The 19,281-nt window shown below is 39.3% G+C and overlaps 1 protein-coding gene across 2 annotated transcripts in view; it reads right to left on the reverse strand.

Annotated features, from left to right (window-relative positions):
* The window catches only part of THSD4 (thrombospondin type 1 domain containing 4), a 237,946-nt gene that overhangs the window by 82,742 nt on the left and 135,923 nt on the right, over positions 1 to 19,281 (reverse strand). The window contains exon 1 of one of the 2 annotated variants that reach the window (XM_071441661.1): positions 9,905 to 10,120. The exons of the other annotated variant lie outside the window; for it this stretch is intronic. Within the exon in view, the coding sequence (XP_071297762.1) occupies positions 9,905 to 9,976 (72 nt within the window). The 5' untranslated portion in view covers positions 9,977 to 10,120. Of the gene's footprint in view, positions 1 to 9,904; positions 10,121 to 19,281 lie in introns of those variants that run through there. 2 annotated transcript variants of the gene reach the window in all.

Genomic DNA, 19,281 nt, shown 5'->3' on the forward strand with positions numbered 1-19,281 from the left:
TTCTAAAATTTTGCCAAACTGCTTAGGATGAAGTAGAAATTTCCTTCTGGCTTGAAGCAGAAGTAGGAGCATTTTCTAGCACCATTATTTTGTTCTCCAAGAACTATCTTGTCCTCACAGGAAGATGTGAAGTTGTATGAATTTTAACTTTCCCACTAGGCATTCCCAGCCTTCTCTTCAACAGAGGGAAGAACCCAAAACTTGAAACTTGAGTGAGAACAGTGCTATGGTACTACTGAAATTTGTTCTTGCAAGTTCTGTGGTGTTTATTCTTCACTAAAATACAGCTTCACCAGGTCCTTAATGCTTATTTAGCAGCCAGAAACAGCTGCAGATGTTAACTTTTGATCTCATCTGCTCTCAATCAATTCTTAAAATGAACGGCTGCATATACAGCTGGAGCTACAGCAACTGCCATTCTTTCCAAGGACTAACGGACTTCTGTGCATCATGTTGCCTTCTGACAACATGGAAAAATGTCTTAGACTTTTTCAAGTAACTCCCACTTTTTCAGTGCACTGAATGTCTTATAAACAGATATTTAGAGATTCTTCTTTCCTAAAATTGCCTTTGGGAAATTCATAAAAGGCTCATTTGTCACTAGTAGAAATTACTGCAGTGAGAATGACAAAATTGAAAGATGCCAAATGATTCAATGTATCCACTACTAAAGCAAAAATGATGGACAGGAAAAGCCCACACTTAAGAAATAACATTTATTAACACCTTTAAAATAATGTGACAGTTGGGTAATTTGTCAGGAATGAGAAAAAAGAAGAAACTAGAACTATACTTGAGAGGTTCCTTCAAAGCCTCTCAGTATTGACACAGCTATGTAGAAGGAGATTACCTCTAAAACTTTTTAATTTCTTCTGAACAAGTCATTATGACTATTTACCTTAAACTGAATCCTAAGCATGGTTTTACTTTGTTATTAACCATTTTTACATGGTTAGAAACCCATTTCTGTATTACAAAATAAAGCATCATGGCATTAGATGTCACTCCCAGTATTTCTCACTCTCATCTGAAAATCAGAAGTGGTGGTCATTCAGAAAGAAGAGGCAGGACACAAGCCAGCCTCTGCTGACATGGTGTAAGTGGAGATACTCCCCAATAGCCACACTGTGACAGCTGGATGCATTAGGGGTTTTCTTAATTTCACTACCACAATGCTGCAGTCGTTTTGCTTTGCTTTAGCTTTGTTCATTCCCTGAACCATAAGAAAGCAGCTGAAGAAATATTTCTATTTCTCGTGTTGATCCTTCCTAATTATTGGTTTCTTTGGTAATGCACTGTTCATCACCAATAGCCAAGCATCCAACAAACATAACCCATTACAAGCATTGGTGTATGCTCTGCCAGGGATCCTCAGGACAACACTAAGAGTTAACCTTGAAGTACTGAAGCACCACCTGAATACTCAAAATTTCCAAAAGGATGAGATGCAGTCACAGAGCAAATGACACTGTAACAACCTCATGTCATGAGCAGAGTACCTGTCAATGGCATGGGCACCACAGACACATCACCTCTGTGTCACCTGGGCACCATGGACACATCACCTCCGTGTCACCTGGGCACCATGGACACATCACCTGTGTGTCACCTGGGCACTATGGACACATCACCTCTGTGTCACCTGGGCACTATGGACACATCACCTCTGTGCCACCTGGGCACCACGGACACATCACCTCTGTGTCACCTGGGCACCACGGACACATCACCTGTGTGTCACCTGGGCACCATGGACACATCACCTCTGTGTCACCTGGACACCATGGACACATCACCTGTGTGTCACCTGGGCACTATGTACCTATCACCTCCTTTCTTCAATTCCTCCACAGCACCAAGAGAATCTGTGCCTGAGGTTCTCACTATCAAAATATTTAAGAAAATGTTTAAAGAAATTGTCTTCAGTTTAATGCATTGGCTCCAACAAGATAATTCTGTCATTTCAGCAAGAATCTTCCATTTAATGAGGAAATAAGAAAAGTTAAGAAAAGTTATTTATATAGTTAGTCTGTGTCCTTGTGCTTTTCTAGAGGATATTGGTTCATAGTTAACAACATCAAAACACTTGGTGCCCCTGGCTAGAATGCTTCACTATCACCTGCTCGTTCGAGCACTAAATAAATCTCAGTTTTCAAGTACTTACAAGCAAGAGTCCAGCACGTGTTTCAGACATTCTGCTCATGTACAGATGTTAATACATCCTCCACACACCAAAAGTTATCAAATGTGGCTTTGTTGTCTCTGCAGCAGTTACTTAAAGCTCATTTGAAATGTATAGTGAAATAACTACATTAATAGAAAGATCTTTCCTCAGAGGGGGTGATTTTAATGGTAAATCTGTTAACTCTTTGGGATCAAAATGCAGCCTTTCCACACGCTTTTACCATTGCTTCTGTCATTTCAATTTCCAAGGTGCAAGGAGGCAATTTTATATTAAATACCAAGCCTCCTACTACATCATCTACCTGTGATATTAGTCAGCACCTTTTCAAAAAGCAGTTTTAAAAAAAACCTTTTCATTTTGATTAAGAATTTGAATAACAAAAGGATTTGTCTTGAAGTCAAAAATGTTTGAGAATTTTTTCTCATCATCATGACATTTAGGGAAGAAATCTCATGAAATATGGAAGTAAACATTATGCTTCAGTCAAAAAGCAGTTATGGTTGGAGGATTAATTTATTGACTCCTAATTCACCTCATTCTCCTGTGACTGCCAAATAGGTAGGAGTGGAGATTTGTCAAAAACTTTTGTCTCTTGATAAAACCTCCCTCACAACCCCACATGCTGGGAAAATAATACCTGTAACCCATGAAGAAACAGATCAACAGCTTCAGGCAATGACATACACAGGCAAACCTTTAATTTAATACTCTCTCATGCTTCACTTTCATGTGTCTCATTTAGCAGGGCTCTTTAAAGAGAAGCCATGTAGCTGCTGTCAGTGATATAATTGCTCTGCTGGTGCCCTTGGGTCCCTACACAGCAGTGAAGGATGATTGATCCCTGCTGCTCTCGTTTTGGCTGCCATGAACACCAAGTGATACTGAAGGGAAAATGGAGAAAGCTACAGATCAAGCAAGGACAGGGATCTGTGTCACATACCAGTCCCCTTCTGCCCATGGTCTCTCCACCATGCATTGAGTATTTGCTTTATGCTCCTGATGACTGCACAAGTGACCCAGCTCGGGACTCAGAGGCTCTGAGCAGCAGCTCAGTGAGCAGTGCCAGTAACCCACCTCCAGCAGCATGCCTCCAGGAAAGCTGGTAGCAAAATTCCATTTTGACATTTAACAGCAAAGCATTTCTTTAGTTACTCAGCAGAGTCTCTTTTGTGTGCCAGGTCTCCCTTCCAGAAAGGCCAGGGAATTCTAATAATCAGCCTGTTTCCCTAAAATGGGTACATCATCCATGGGCAGAACCTAACAGTGCTGTAACAAAATGCAAGATAATCTCACAGGCTGAGGGAGCGGGAAGTGTTTTAAGAAGTGATACCACTTAAAGGCAACCACCAGGAGTTTACAAGAATTTCCATTCTTTTAATTAAAGATTTTATGAGTCTTGGAACACATTCCTGTGCCCTATTATACATCAGAGCACTTAAAAATTCAGTCTTATAAAATTGCCATAAAGAGATAGAAAAGCCAAGGGAGTCTTTAGAAGAAAAACCTACTTATACAATGACTGTTATGATTTACAAAACAATTAGTGTGACTTATTTTACTTACTACATCTTTATTTCCTCCTTTTCTGTTGTTTGTAACTACCTTTCAATACATTCTAATATTAGCTACCTGCCTTCTAAATTCATCGCTCCATTTATATGCTCAGCATGTTTGGAACAAATATTAAAATCCTCAGAAAGGAGCTAAATTCACTGTGCCAGAAGAAAAAAGCATTTACATTACAGTGATAAAAATACATCCACTAGAATTCAATTTTAAGAGAATTATTACTTCAAAAAGCAAAGGTGAAAAAAAATGAGGCAAATCAAAAGAGTGGATACTGATAATGAAATATTATTAGTAAAGTATTTTGTAAACTATTAGTTTCTAGGGAAAAAAGTATTTCCAGGTGTAAAATCCATGGTAAACTCATTTAAACATATGTCTATCTAATAAGCAATCCAACAAATTTTTGGAACTGCTTTCAAGAAAATGGTCTATGAACCATGTCTCAGAAACAAACTGGCTCATCCATCACACATAACCATTTCTTTGGTAATGACTTAATGAATTTAGCTTCACTATGCTAGGACTGAGTATGATGCTGTAATTACTGTGGGAATTACTGCAGCCCTCAATCCATCTTTTAGATGTTTATGGCATGGAACAAGAAGCTCAGGACAGCCTGAACCAGAGCCCAAAGCCAAACGACTTTGGACCTAGAGAACTCCTAGGGAAGTACCCTTACAGACTTTGGTCAGTGCACATCCCTCTGCTGGGACTGCAGTCCTGTCTCTCCCACAAGAACAGGCAGGGATACACCAGACAGGAAAACTAATACCATACAGAAATCCTGAGAATAAAATTGGAACATTTATTCCCCCTAATCACATAGGGTAAAAGAACATGGTTGGAGTCATTTTGCTAGAATGTAATTAACTCTAAACTGAATGTTCTACTACACCAAGTTTACACCAGAGTTTTCAAAGTAAACCAGGGTTGTAGTACTAATACTGCAGTTGAGACAGACAATAAAGTTGGGGAGAGTGAGGCAACAATGTCAGAGGTCAAATAAATGTGTACTGTGGTACTTACACCAATACATAGAGCAGATTCTTATAATTTGGCCACGGCTATTTACTTGACAGGATTATTTTTCAACTGTCTCACTTTCAGATGTTTTACTGGTGATGTCAACAGTTACTACCATATGTAAATTACCACCTCTTTTTTCTCATCAGGTAATTTTAAAGTAAATCCAAATAACTTTCTTTTATGTATGCTAAATAAATAAATGGTTCAATCCCTCCTTAGTTACCAATCCACAAATATTCTCAAACATTCTCACGCTTCATAAACAGAAGGGTTAAGGGTGATGTTTTATGGGAAAGTAGCAGTCAAGGTGATGTATCAATTTCTCAGGAGAATCAATAGAAACCCTATTAACCTTGGCCAGCAGATGGAAACACTCAGGTACAGAGATGAGGTATTATTTTTGCCTGTATGGCAGTGGGAGAAATGATGTTTTCTTATATGCTGGCCCTGTGGAAGTCAGAGCTGGAAATGCTTGTTTTATTGGGCCCCATCATGAGCCCCCTGCCCATGACTGAAGGTGTGGCATCAGCTCAACTCCATCCTGGAGACTGAGCAGACACAACTTAACTAGTTCATCTCCTGGCCATACAGAGCTTCTTTGAGACAGTGCTCAGCTATAAAACCATTCATGTGCTAGAAAGAATGATTTTCAAGCTTATGTAAAAGTTGCTCTTACTGATAATGTTTTGAGCCTCTGAATTGTATTTTACCTATGTGGTCCAGGAACTTATAAGTAACAGCTCTGTAACAGCACAACCTCACAGGACCATCATAAGGATAAAAAAACTGAAGATGACAAAATCCACAGATACATCAGTCATTATGGCCAATATGGCTGGTAATAATATGGCAATAAGTCCAGTATGGCTGGTAAGCTACAGCTGAATGCAATAAATGAAGACCACCAACAGTCATGCAGGATAAGCACTGCCATGTTTGTTCTCTATGCTGCCCTTTCACAGAATTGGCCAAAATCACATCAGCTGCTGCAGATGTGACCTGCTGGGGAGCTCCCTGTCTCTTCACAAGAGCAGCAGCTCTGACCACAGAACACGGGGAGATTCAGCTGAATAAGGTCAGAAATTTTACTGCAGTAAGCCTCAGGAAAGAGAGCTCCTCCTTGACAAGAGAACAGCCAGCCAAGAGTGTCAAAAGGACCATGACCTCAAGGTGTTTGGGGTCCTTTGTGGTTTGATTTTTGGGGTTTTTTTTTGTATTCTTCCTTCTTGCATGAGCAAGATCAACAAGGGAGAGCTCCATTCATGTCAAAGTACCACACGGAAATAACTACCAACACCGAGTTGGACACTGAGTTGTTCACTGGGATGAACACTGAGTTATTTCTTGCAATGGGTTGCATTTGTGCAGTGGGGATTGCGACACCTGACCCTGTTCAGTGAATGATCTTTTAAAATGCTGCTAAGTTTGCTTTGCCTCTGTGGTTCCTGTGGACGAGCTACACACACTGCAGAGAGGCCAAGCAGTGTGGAGGTGCAAATGAACAGGAGAAATGGCAATCAGCTCCCCCTGCACTCCTGTCTGTTTATTCCTGGTCTTGCAAGGTGGGACACTGTGTGGAACAACTGCTCCATTTGTGGGCCCACAAGGCACAGATGAGAACCAGCAGTGTCTGCAGCACACCAAGAATCTCACTCAGAGTTGCTCAGGCTCCCTTTACTCATTTCAGAGGGTGGAGTGTGACTTTTTCACCCTCTTTATGCCCGAATTCCAAAGGGAAGCATTTCACATCTGTGAAATTTATTTATAATAAAAATATATTAAAACAACTCTTAAGGACACTGTTTAGTATCTTCTACACTTCATGCTGCACTACTTTATGAAGAAAGCTGAACAGCATCTAGTATTCAATACTCTGAAGCTGAACAGTATCTACTGTTTAAACAAACCTTTTTCTTCTATAAACAGCCTGATTAATGTGGCAAAACATGCTGTTATCTGAACTACTACTACTCAAGGACTGAAAATAATTAGGTATCTTCAAACCTGCTCCTGTTCACTTAAACATGCTGAAAGTTCTTTGTTAAGTCATATATTATGTATTTTGATGATTAGTCAGATTATGATTACTTATCACATTAAAATACAGATCAAATCAACACAGAAGTTATATGTGAGGCTTCCTTCCCATTGTCCACATATTTTGTCAGCTAGACCAATGTTTTTTTAAAAACTAATAGAAAACAATTTAAACCAAACTCAGAATGGTACAATTTGGTTTTGCTTTATTGCTGAGAAGGCCAGGCTGGTGACTTTGGAACATTTGCACAGCTTCACTGACACCTGTACTGAGGTAGATGGGGCTAACAGTATTGATTTATGGTCAATCTGTATGGGATTAAAGAAACTACTAAAATATCTGACAGGTACTCTGAGAAAAGAGTTTAAAAGGTTACCTGCTTTTGAGTGAAGAATAATGACAGACTTAGGAACACCTGAAAATACAGGGATGGGCTATTCCTCAGGAAAACTCCCTGCTTGCGCAAAGATTTCTCAAGCCCAAGGTATCCAGTCACACCAATGATTTTCCTGCTGGAGCTGATTCCAAATCACCAGATGACAGAAGTGAGAAGGAGGAAAGTTTGATTAAGCATTGTTTTGCAAGGAGTTCAGTGTGTTCATTTGCACACACACACAAGCTCTGGGCTTGGCCATATAAATGTGGTGCAAGTCGCAAATCTATATAACCTTATTTCCTTCCTGGATGGAAAAGTGATGCAATGTAGTTTCACTGACTTCATGCCAAGTCATGCCTTAAATCAACAACAAATGAAAAGCAGAACGTAATCATACATACATTAGAACAAGTGTTAGGGGTTCCTTAAGAATTATATGGGAAAAAAACATACTACTTGAATGTTTGTTACTTTCTCTTTCTTGAACAGATAAAGTTCTGCAGCATTAAAATACAGGCAAAACAAGCTGGCAAGAAAAGCAACTTCCCATTGACTTCATAATCTATCAAAACCTGACATTTTTATGAGCAGAACTTTTAAAAATACATACTTATAAATCAATTAAAATATTCAGAGATATATACAAAACAGTTCAAAGGAACACAAAACGACAATTCAGGTTCCTTTAAAAAATGGCTTCTCACTCATTTTCTCTGTCTTCAATTCACTGTCAACCACAGGAAAAATCTTTACTGAGTAATTTCCTAGAGAAATAATATTTATGTAGCCAAGGTTCTGCAGCTGGAGCAGGGAAATGCACAAGATTATCGGGTGGTCTCTTACAATACAGGACAAATAAATATTATATTAATAACAGTAGACACAGTATATTTTTATTATGAAATTTCAAAAATTAGGCATATGAACATAATAAGGGAGAAAATTTCTCACTACTTATGCTAAAATCTATAACCTAAAATTCACTGATAAAGTAACAAGCCAATTTTTTATATTCTGCTGTATTAGCTGAAAAACTAAGAAAAACAGTCCAGTTTAAAGTACTTGGCATATGGATCACAGTGCTAAAACATTCCACATTGCACTTTTACAGCAGAAATTAATTTCCAGGTAAGAGCACAGCATTGCTTTTATTTTACTTGCTAACGAGGATAATTGGCAGGCAGCACTGCTCTGCTCTAGATTTGCTCTTTATATGGATCTCTGAAGACCACATGTGCATGCAGTGGTGACAGAAATATTTTCCATACGAGCCACCACAGATTTTAAGGTCCCTCAGTCTGAACAAGGTGAGTCCATCTATCATTTTCTGTGCTCCATAACAATCAACCAGGAAGTTAAAAACTTCTGTGACAACTAGAGGGCAATGATCAGCTTCCAGTTGCTCTGATCATCAAACCATTTAAATTTGTTGAGACACTGCTGAAAACCTTTCCCTGCTTTAACTAGATCAAAGGCAGCACAAGATTTCACTAAGAGACATTTTCTTGAAACAAAGCTGTTACAGATTCTCTTATTAAAACACCCTGAAAGCAAAATAAAGTTTATTTCTAGACACGTGAGCTACAGAGAGTGTCAACCACACAGTGCTGGACAAGGTGTTTTTTCCAGTTCACTTCCACCTTTACCAGGGAAAGTAATTGATCTGGACTTCATTAGGCTCCTATTAAGTTATGACAGCACCAATAAAGCTTTAAAGCAGAATCACTGTTTTCAGAAGATTTACTTAAGGAATGCATACTTATGGAACAAAATTATCCAATGATTTGTTTAAAATGCACAGCTACACGTCCCATTTCAGGTAGAGCGAGGGAGAATGAGTATCAAATGTGTTTTCTGCAAGTAATTTCATTAGATGGAATATTTTATATCAAATAGTACCATGCCTGCTAAGTTATTTCCTAAATGGCAAAAGAGTAGCTGAAAATTTCTGCTTTGGTATGAAATAAGTACTTGATGACAAACTGCTCTGATGAGGACAAAAATCTGGAAAATGGCTCTTCATAAATCAAGCAGCAACTTTTTAAAGCATATAAAGAGCTGTTCTATTCCACTGTTGAAGATTTAGGAATTAGGAATATTAGGAACGCATAAAGTCCTTCTTTGATTATACAATACAGAGTTTTTTAAAAATCAAGTTCTTTCTCCCCTGCCCCAGACTAAACATTACATATACTTGCACAAAAAGAATGTTATTAAAGTAATGAAGCCTGGAGTTTTTACATGCTCACATCCCCAAAATGTATCCTGTGCAAAAACTTTTTCACTAGCATACATTTTTGCAGAAAATATGAACAAAACAATACCATCTACTGCTGCAGAGTATCATATTTCTCTGTATGTTAGTATAGAAAAATTCACAAATTAGTCATTTCTCATAGAAAGCGTATTGTATATCAAATCCAGAGAAGTTGAGTTTCAAACTATTCTCCTCTAGTACCTTTTTGGCTTTTGCAAAGAAAAAAACCAAAAAAAAACCAAAAAAAAAACCAAAGCAAAAAAGCAAACAAAAATCCCCCGAACAAAACAAACCCCCAAAACTAAACCAAAGCAAAAGCTTTTTACACAACACAAACAACACAATTCTAAAATGTCTAACGGCATAAAAATCATTCACAGTCCATCTTAACAGATCCGAAGGAAACGCAACTGTGACAAGACGATTTTTGACAAGACATTGTACTTTGCTTACCTCACCCCCAGGTCTTGCTAACATTGCTGTTTGAAAGCAGAGCAACGTTAGTATCAGGTAGCTGACAAACATTATTACCCAAAGTTAGAGCTACCCTGGAGGAGCAAACCCTGTGCCAAGTACTAACAGCTAGCAGATGCACTTGTGTCTCAGGATCACAGCCCTGAGCTCTTGGAGGTACGAGTCCGGCTCCCTCTCCCCCTTTCTCTCGCACTCACGGTCCGACCAGGAGCTTTGCTCTCAGCCACTGCTCTGAAGACAACTGGTAAGTTGATCTCTTCATGTAATGACTTCTCCCTGCTGGGGGAGGGGGCTCGGCCAGCACTGAGCTGGGGGGCTGCAGTCAGTGCGAAGCGAAGAAGGGGAGGGACAGAAATGGTCACTGCCAAGTTCTGCATCTGCTGTGATTCATGGAACAAGCTAAACGGTAACCTTTAATGCACGAGGAGCTTTGGCAAAGCGTTATTGACTTAGGCAGGCATGATTGGAGAAACAGGCTAAAGCTGCTGCAGGAGATGCCTGTTGATGGTTAGACGGCATGTGCTACTTAAAGGTACAGCACCTCCTTTTATTAACAAGTTTATAATACATAGAGCACAGCTTAAAACCTGACCAGGAAGCAACCTACGGTTTTACAGTCAGCCCTACACCAGCACAGTCCTGCAACCCGAAGGGCCTGATCCTGCCTCATCAGTCAGAACCTGCTGCCTCTCATCCCTGGCCCCAGGGCAACAGCCCAGGGAAACCCAGGTACCCCAACTGCTGTCCCAACTGCTTCCTGAAATGGACTCCTTCCTTTAGAACAATCCCGAGTAGGATATGGATGTTGTCTCTCTTTCATTTGTATATTACAGCTGAAGAAAAGAAATTTTGATTTATAATGATCCAACCCATCAATTAACCTGCTTTGACTAAGCAGGCAAAAGTGCAAGTCTTTCTTAAAGTTCCAACTCCTGAAGTCAAAAAACCACACTATATTCTCATCTTTCATGTAAATACATAGTTCTTATCCATATGGTTCCAGGGGATATCTCAAAATACGACCCAAGAATAACCTGGTCTCGTATGTCAGACAGTAAACCACATGAACTCACAATACAGGTACTTGAAAATATCTCAACATTTTAGGAGGCAGGAAGTAAAAATGTTGGTGAAATTGAGAAGAACACCATTACTAAGTATTATATTTCTTTTTGTAATTTGGTGAACTTTGTATACACAGCTGAGTATGTCAGATTCCTCAGGCTATTTTTAAACTAGCTTTACCAACCTGCCTTTTCCTCTCCTATGATAGGTGAAAGATAAAATAGTCTTCCTCAGAACTGCAATTAAATACAGTCAAACTCCCAAAGCTGTAGAGAAAATTAGCATTCACACTGCTGCTGAAAGTCCAGCTTCTGTTCTATTTGCATTTGGATATCTGGTTCTCCAGCAAGGCAAAATCTGACCTCTATTAATTAGACATCATTGTCACTGTACATTTTCCCTCCCAGTTCTTTCCTTTTACAGACTATTGCCCATCAAGATCCCACCTTCTCCTGCCTAACCTGTCTTGCAATGCTGTGTTTGTTCAGCACCTCCAGAAAAGCCTGCCCATTTTTGCCTCCCAAATCAGCAGCCCACCTTTCACCTCTTCCTCCCCTTTTGGCACTCAGCAGTGCAGTGCTGTGTATCAATGTTTCTTTCACCTCTCCTTGCCCTTCTGATCCCCAGGCTTGCAGTGCTGTGCTCCTGGCAGCACCCCTGCAGTCCCTGTGAGCATCGTGCACGGTGAGGGCACACAGGGAGGAGGGAGGCCCTGTAATGCTGGCCAGGACTGGGGGTCTCAGTGTCACAGGAACCCTCTTGAGGTGACTCCCCTTGGGGGAGCAGCACAAGCTGCAGAACACTTAAGGAGCCAGAATGAGTGTTTCAGGATGGACCTCAAGAGTGGTTCTCAAAAATGATCTGAATGATCACAGGCTGGGGACTCACTCTTAAGAATGGTGACTGACAGCCCAAATCTGCAGCTTCTGAAAACTTGACTCTGTAACCTTAATGGTACTTTCTGACAAAAATCACTGAGAACTCTCCATTACTATGTTCTCACAAATACAACAGCTCCCTTCAAGACCTACAGTAAAGAAGTATTTTCTCCCCTTTTAAGGCAAGCTGAAGGTTTGCAGATTATACTGTGGTGCTGACAGCTAAATGCAGAGCTGCCATTACAGGTACTTTGTACATTGGTTGCCTATGGCAAAGTGTTCAGACTAAAAATGTAAAGCCAAATAAACTTAAGGAAATTTTCCATCAAAACCCTGTCAGGAAGCCAATCTGTCCTTCCATATTTTTTTGAAATATCTAGATGTACCACAAAAGGAAAAAGGATAGTGAGCAAACTGCCAACTAAACTGGAGTTCAAAACACTTCCAACAGAAGAGCTGCAACTATGATACTCTGAAAATAAGATTTAGTGCTTGAAAAAGTTTTAAAAGAACATACCATTTCAGACTGCAGTGTGTAACAGAAGCTCCAGTGATGAAAACTCCTTTATGCAGATTGACTACTGCTTCCATAAAATTAAACTCTGTCTTGTTTTGCTGTTCTTCACAAAGTGAACTAGTTTTTCTGAATAAATATATAGAACAGACACAGTATTGCCAATCTTCTTTAGAGGCAGGCAGAAAAGCAAATGTAAGGAAATGAAGAGTACCTGTGATTTTAGTCTCCCCTCTGCTGATCATTCCGCAGAGCAGTGTATTTTCTGCAAATAATGAACAATCTTACTGAAGTCTAACTGAATATTACTAGGATGAGTTTCTGAGCACAGAAAGCTGTGCTACATTCCCATTTAATAAGTCATGTAACTAATTCTTTCCATATGCATTTAATTTTTCCTCTATGAAAATCCAGGCAGAATTCCCTGAATTTCAGAAGCTGGTGCTCTGTTCTCCATGTTAAGACAAGAGATCTGTTCATACCTGCTCCTGTGCCTCCAAGCTTTATCCCAGTGAACTGGATGGAACTGTGCTGGTTCATGGGCACAGCCTTTCTCTGCAGCACAGAGCAACTTGACACTTAACACTGGGCCCAACTTGCACTGCTGCAACCTCGAGCAGAACTTCTCTGCAAACCTCAACAATCCCTGCACTGGAGTTAAAAAATACTGGGGCAATAGGAAAAATCAGTTTATGACTGATGAGCTATTTCAGATATGAAGTTGGCAACAGCAGATAGAGAAACCAAAATACCTTACAGCAGTTAAATGGAAGAAATGTCAGTAATTTCAACATAAAAACGCCTTTGCTTTTACTTAGAAACATAGCAAAAATAACAGCATAACTATTTTAAGTATATAATTGAGATAGAAACTCCAACATTATAGTTTAAAACAAAGAAAAACAAAAACCAAAACCAGAAAAAGCCATCACAATATTTTGGGAGAACGTTTCTATCTCTTATGCTTGGAAATAAAATACACAAAACAAAAAAAGGAAAAAGGACCTTTGGATAGTACAGTTCTTATTAAGCAAGAACTGAGATTCATCTGTGAAAAAAATAGCTGTCAGTCTCAAAGGGTTTGTAAATATCAATTAGTTTATGAAGTTTGCTTACTACCTTCCTCCTGAGGCAATTGCACCTGAATTTCAAAGAGGACAAGTTTGTTAAACTTATCAAAAGTATCACAGCTACTGCTTTCTGCTAAATTAGTTTAGAAAGTTGACCAAATTTCTAATGTAAAAGTAATAATAGACAAAACATGAGTCAAAACAAACTTTTTAAAGACTTCCTTTCTACTTCCTACAGCCTCAATGTTTGTAGAGTTTAACTCTCAAATTCTTAAAGCAAGATAACACGGAGGATGACTACATATTTCAGGCTGAGTTACTTTAGAACAAGACATTGACAATTTCTGTGCATTTTGCATACAGTGAAAATAATTACTCTAATTCATGTTTTGTCACTACAGGTGCAACATCAATGCCACTGAATCAACTTAGTTGAAACACATAATCCAAAGAACTATTTAAAAGTAAGATGAAGGCCAAAACAAATTTACTGCTACAGCATAATCAACAGGTCCTTTAACTGTTTCTTAAAACAAGTATTTAAAATAGCATTAATTTGCTTTGGACAGACACCATCTTCCAGGAATCACTAACAGGAAAAGCAGTAGACACTGCATATTCTACTACTATTTAAGAAAAGGTGTTAGGTTTTTATTTCAGTGTTCCATGTAAAAATTTAACAGAGGAGGAAAAAGGCTGAATATACAAGAAATTCAGTACAAATTACATTATCAAGTGGAAAATCTAGTGTGCTTTGGTTTTATTTTAATTGGTCATTTTTTCCAACTGGTGATCTACAGGTTACTTTAAAAAAAGAAGGAAAGGAGAAAATTTTTATGTTGATGAAGTCATGTGTAAAGATGGCTGCCATATTTATAGCTGTCAGATAGGCATTTCCAATCATTACCTCATTTCATTTTTTCCAAGAAGCATTCCTTTCTGAATTAATTATTCAGATGTATTAAGGTTAAAATAAATTACCACTGTGCTTTAACCTGAACTACTGAAAGACACTGGCCATAACATTTTACTCAAAATTCCCTCTATGAGGTTATTTTCTTTTAATTTTATTTTTAAAATAATGTTGGTGTTAAATTAAACACTTGAATTAAAGAAGTCTCTTGCCACATTATGTGTGTCTGAGCAGACAGGTGATTTTGACTGCAGAAAGAATGCATTTTCCTTAGAAAAAAAACAGTGTACTTGAGATGGATGGAGACAGAAAAATGCTTTTCCCTACCCTACCTTCTTGGCTTCAGGAAATACTGCAGCTGAAGCACTGAGGGATTTCTTTACCCCCATGAAGGCAAATACATCACCTCCCCTGCTTTCTGCATGTCACTGGCAGACAGGGATCTGATGAAAAAGGGCAAGAGATTCTCTCCTATCATCTGCCTCGTACAGCTAAAGCAGTTCTTGTTATTGCAGTTGTTTTCCAAGAGCCATGATCACAATGAATCTGGATTTCAGCACAGGAAATCACAATAGCTACAAGAAGGACCAAGGAGTACTTGGGCTTTTATAGAAGCCATTGCACAGAACCAAACGCACACAGCCTGGGGAGGAACGCAAAGGGTGAGCTCTGACTGCAGCCTGAGGGTTAAGTACATGGAGCCCTGTGAAGGGAAGCCCAGACGTGGAGCACCTTGGAGGAAACAAATCCCAGAGCCTCACACATATTCCACTGCACCTCAGCATTCCTTCTTGGTTTTAACTCCATTTAGTATGTGAAATACTACCACTTTCCCAAGTAACTCACAGCTTTTATTTGCACCATTTTGTTCAATTCTTTTGTAGGAAAGCAGCTGACACACAGTTTCTTGTACAAAGAAGCATTTAAGGGGATTGCTATGTCCCTAAAACTGAAATATTGTTTGTTACCAGAATACTCCACTGCATGGAGCAGCATGTCTCCTGCTGCTACCTTACATAATGAAGCTAGGGATTTACTTCTCAATCTGTATGTCTAATAATTTTTTGATCCCATTGTACAGTTATGGAAAAGACAAAGGGTTGCTGTGCAAAAAAGCTCTTTTTTAAAGAGTTTGTAATCAATTACTCCATACAGTCACTTTATGTCCTGCCTAATACTTTAGTTGGTTAAGTACTGTCCAACTTAAGAGAAAAGAGAAAACTAACCAGATAGGATTGTGAATGTGATAGTAATTTTCAGTTTTGCTAGGAAACATTCCTGAAATGCTTTCAGAGGAAGAAGCCCTGGTAGAACATGTTTTCTTGCATATACATTCCCTGACCAGTTATTTCCTGCATTGGTAAAAATCTCAAAGCACTAATGATATTCTTTGAGATGGAAGAAAACAGAACTTTGAAGATCAGTGTGAGTCCTTCCCAGGAGCAGCACATGCTAGGCCAATATGCATATAGGAACTGTATAAAAAATTATGGTCAAATCTACTTTTGCAAGAAATTAGCATCCACCTCCTGCCAGCTAAAGACAAAGACAAAGCTCTGCAAAAGCTGGCCGATATTTTTCATGCTTAGTACTTTACTAAAGCAATAAAACAGTATCAGCCACCTTCAAAAACTGTCAGGGAGCAGTGACAGAGTGACAGGGGCTCCCTAAAGGGATGGGGAGCCAGGTGTCAAGCTCCAACAAGGGCAGCAAGGCAGGTGCTTTCCCTGCCAGGACTCCGTGCCACTGCCACCATAAGCAGAGAAGGGCAGATCCAGAGGGGGCAGATCCAGAGGGGGCAGATCCAGGGTCAGACAAGTCTGTAGTGCCAGGGCAGGCCCAGGGCCAAGCCAAGCAGCCAGTCCTTGGAGCAGGGGCAGACTGGCAGGGTCCTGGCCAGGGCCCTGAGCCTCCAAAGCAGCTCCAACTGGGACTGGAGGCCCAGGGCTGAATTTCAGTGTGGCTAGTGAGGTAGCCTGTGTGTGCACCAGGCTGAGGCTGGTCAGAGCTGTTCTATTCAGAGCCCTGAACATCTGTGATAGGCCAAAATTCACTTTTCTAACCATGTGTGTGGAGGGCCAGCAGTAGCAGAAATCTACCAAGCAAAAGGAAGAAGGTAGGAGATTGTATCTGGCAGCAGATAAAGTCTTGAAACAGAGGTAACCTCCTAAGGAGTCAGTACTGCACTTATCACACAGACTAATTAGGGGACAGGACTAGAGCAGCATTCCATGGAACAAAAGAAAGTCAACATCCCAGCAGGAGTCATACAGCTGGAGAACCAGAGCCAAGGACAATCCTACAGCACAGGCACCTCTGTTCTCTGATGTCACAGAGGTACTAAATCACAGATTAACATCCAAAAGATGAATAGAAAGAATCTTGAAAGACTTGTATCATGATCCATTGTATTTTTTATAGTTTATAGGAATACCAAGGTTCCACCCACTTCTGACAGGAAAAAAAAGGAAAAATAGCTGTTTTGTTACCAAAAAAAATGTACATGTTTGACTGAAAACTTGGGATTTGACTGCAATGCTGGTCAAAATGCACTGGATGCACACTCACCCAGAATCCAAATACAGGAAGAAAGAGGAGGAAGGTTTCCAAAGTAATTTCACTACACATCCCAAGTTACCTGAAGTGAGCAGAGAGAACTAATCTCATAGTACTGTAGCCTACACTTTGGGCAGCAAGCACATCTCTACTTTTCCCATCTAAGTACTAAACTCCTGAGTCAAAGATGCAGTTATTCCTCCCCAAAAATCTCTCCATATTCTGTTTGATTCCATCTTCCCAGTTCACCATCTCTACCAACAGGACTGTCAGGTCTCAGCATACTGGAGCCTCTTATGCATTGCAAATTAAAAGAGTTAACACCAGCCTGGGTCAAAATCTACCCTGTTAGTGACTAAAGGCTCATTTTTCATCGCTGGGGGTCCAGGCCAGGTCAAAACCACAGAGCACCAGCAGATCAGTTACACTGCTGCTGCAAATTAGGTACAAATTAGAAGCATAGCTGCAGTGCTAGAACAAGGCTTCTCTTTCTCTGCAGATCTATAATGTATAAAAATGAACAACTCTTTCTAAAGAAATAGAAACTCTGCATCTTTATTGCCTAGATAAAACAAAATTCTGGGGAATCTGGTAGTTTATACAGTAGATTTTTTTGACAGTTTATCTTATAAATGTGCTTGCTTTCAAAGTAATCCTATTAAACACATGCTGCCCATTAGAACCAAGTGAACTTTCAGTGTATGTGGAGTCTTCTGGCTATCTGGACAGTGCTCCCACATGATTAAAAGCTTGGGAGGCACACAGCTAGAGCAGACTTCATTCCATTTTTCTAGGTGTCTTTCAAATACACATTTCTGAAAATGACCAATTCTGCATGGCTGATTTCTGCTACACAGGAAATTGGAACCATATAGCTACAGATTATGTTAAATCTTGAGCTAAATGGCATGTGTATGAATTCTGAAAATTCATGTGCAGCTTAAACTAGACAAGAAGCATCTTAAAATAATTATGCATCCTTGTGTCTCAAATATTTCATTTACTACTGGATTAGCAACTCACAAAACTGATAAATACTTGAATAAATAGCTGATGGGGCTCTGAGTACCCAGAGCACATCCAGTGTAATTTAACTTGAAATTTCCCTTCCTGAATCCACCAACTGAAACAAGTTCAGTACTGTCAAATTTTCTCATGGGACAAACAACTTGTCTAAATTCAGGCAAATTCACTTCTCTACTATATAAGGAGGAGAGTCAGGCTCAAAATGACTGCATGAAATTGTTGGGTACTCTGAAAACTTTTCTTAAGTCACTCAGCATGCCATTTTTTTTTGTCAGCAGTTATATATAATTCTTAACCCTTGGTATATTAAAACCAGTATATATATATACACATATTAAAGAGTTCAGTTTTACAGTGTAAAATCTCTACACAATGGCACAAAATCTGGAAATACTGTTTCCTGGTAACAAGGTGTAAATAAATCTAGAAATAATTCTAGTAGGAACACAAAGAAAAAAAATGACTTCTTAAAAGGTCACCTAGAACAAAGGAAGTGAGGAAACATTCTCTATGTGCATTTTGAAAGACACAAATGGTGCTGATTACTTTATCCCCATACTCAGACTGTCTACGTGGGTTAAAGCTAGCAATAATACCAGTTCTAATCTTAAAGGCCCATGGAGAGACATAAAACCAGACTGCTTAAGAAATCTGGTTGTAAAAGCACATCTGTGCAGCCAACACCATCACATGGCTGGAAAACAATCAGAATTCCAACAAGAATCAAGTGAATAAAACCCACAGAAAATTCCTTCATTGTGAAAGGAAGATTTTCTTTGGAAGATTTCCTACACAGTTCCAAATCTCTTCAATACAATAATTTCATACTTGTGTGGAGCATGTCTCAAACATAATTTTCCAACAATGTTTCAGGGAAGATTTCCTCACAATGAGCTACTTCTCAATTAATAGATCACTTATTTTCAGGTACAAATCCATGTGCTAGCTCATGTCCAATGCCATAGTACTCACCAGGAACTTACTTGCCTGGGGTACCAGTGTTAGAGTCCTGCCAGTCCATTGGATAGCTGGTTTATATTTGATTTGCCTTTTTCACATGTATTTTGCAAACCACTTAAAACTGCTGGTTTAGATACACTGTCAAGGGATCTGAGCAATCATCCAAAACAATGACAAAAATAAGAATACTGAAAAGAAAATTTAAATATATATTTGCCTCATCTTTACTTTTTTATCCACTTGTAGTTTTTTGGATTTTCCCATAATGTTGGAAAGCTGCATGGAGAATGAAGGCACACTCACCTACATAGATTCCCCCAGTGAAAAATAATCAAACAGATCCAGCCACCATTTCCACAGTGGCATATATTTGT

This window comes from Agelaius tricolor, unplaced genomic scaffold (genome assembly GCF_023055355.1).
Source record: "Agelaius tricolor isolate 1412-34295 unplaced genomic scaffold, bAgeTri1.0.p SCAF_16, whole genome shotgun sequence".
NCBI classification, from domain to species: domain Eukaryota; kingdom Metazoa; phylum Chordata; class Aves; order Passeriformes; family Icteridae; genus Agelaius; species Agelaius tricolor.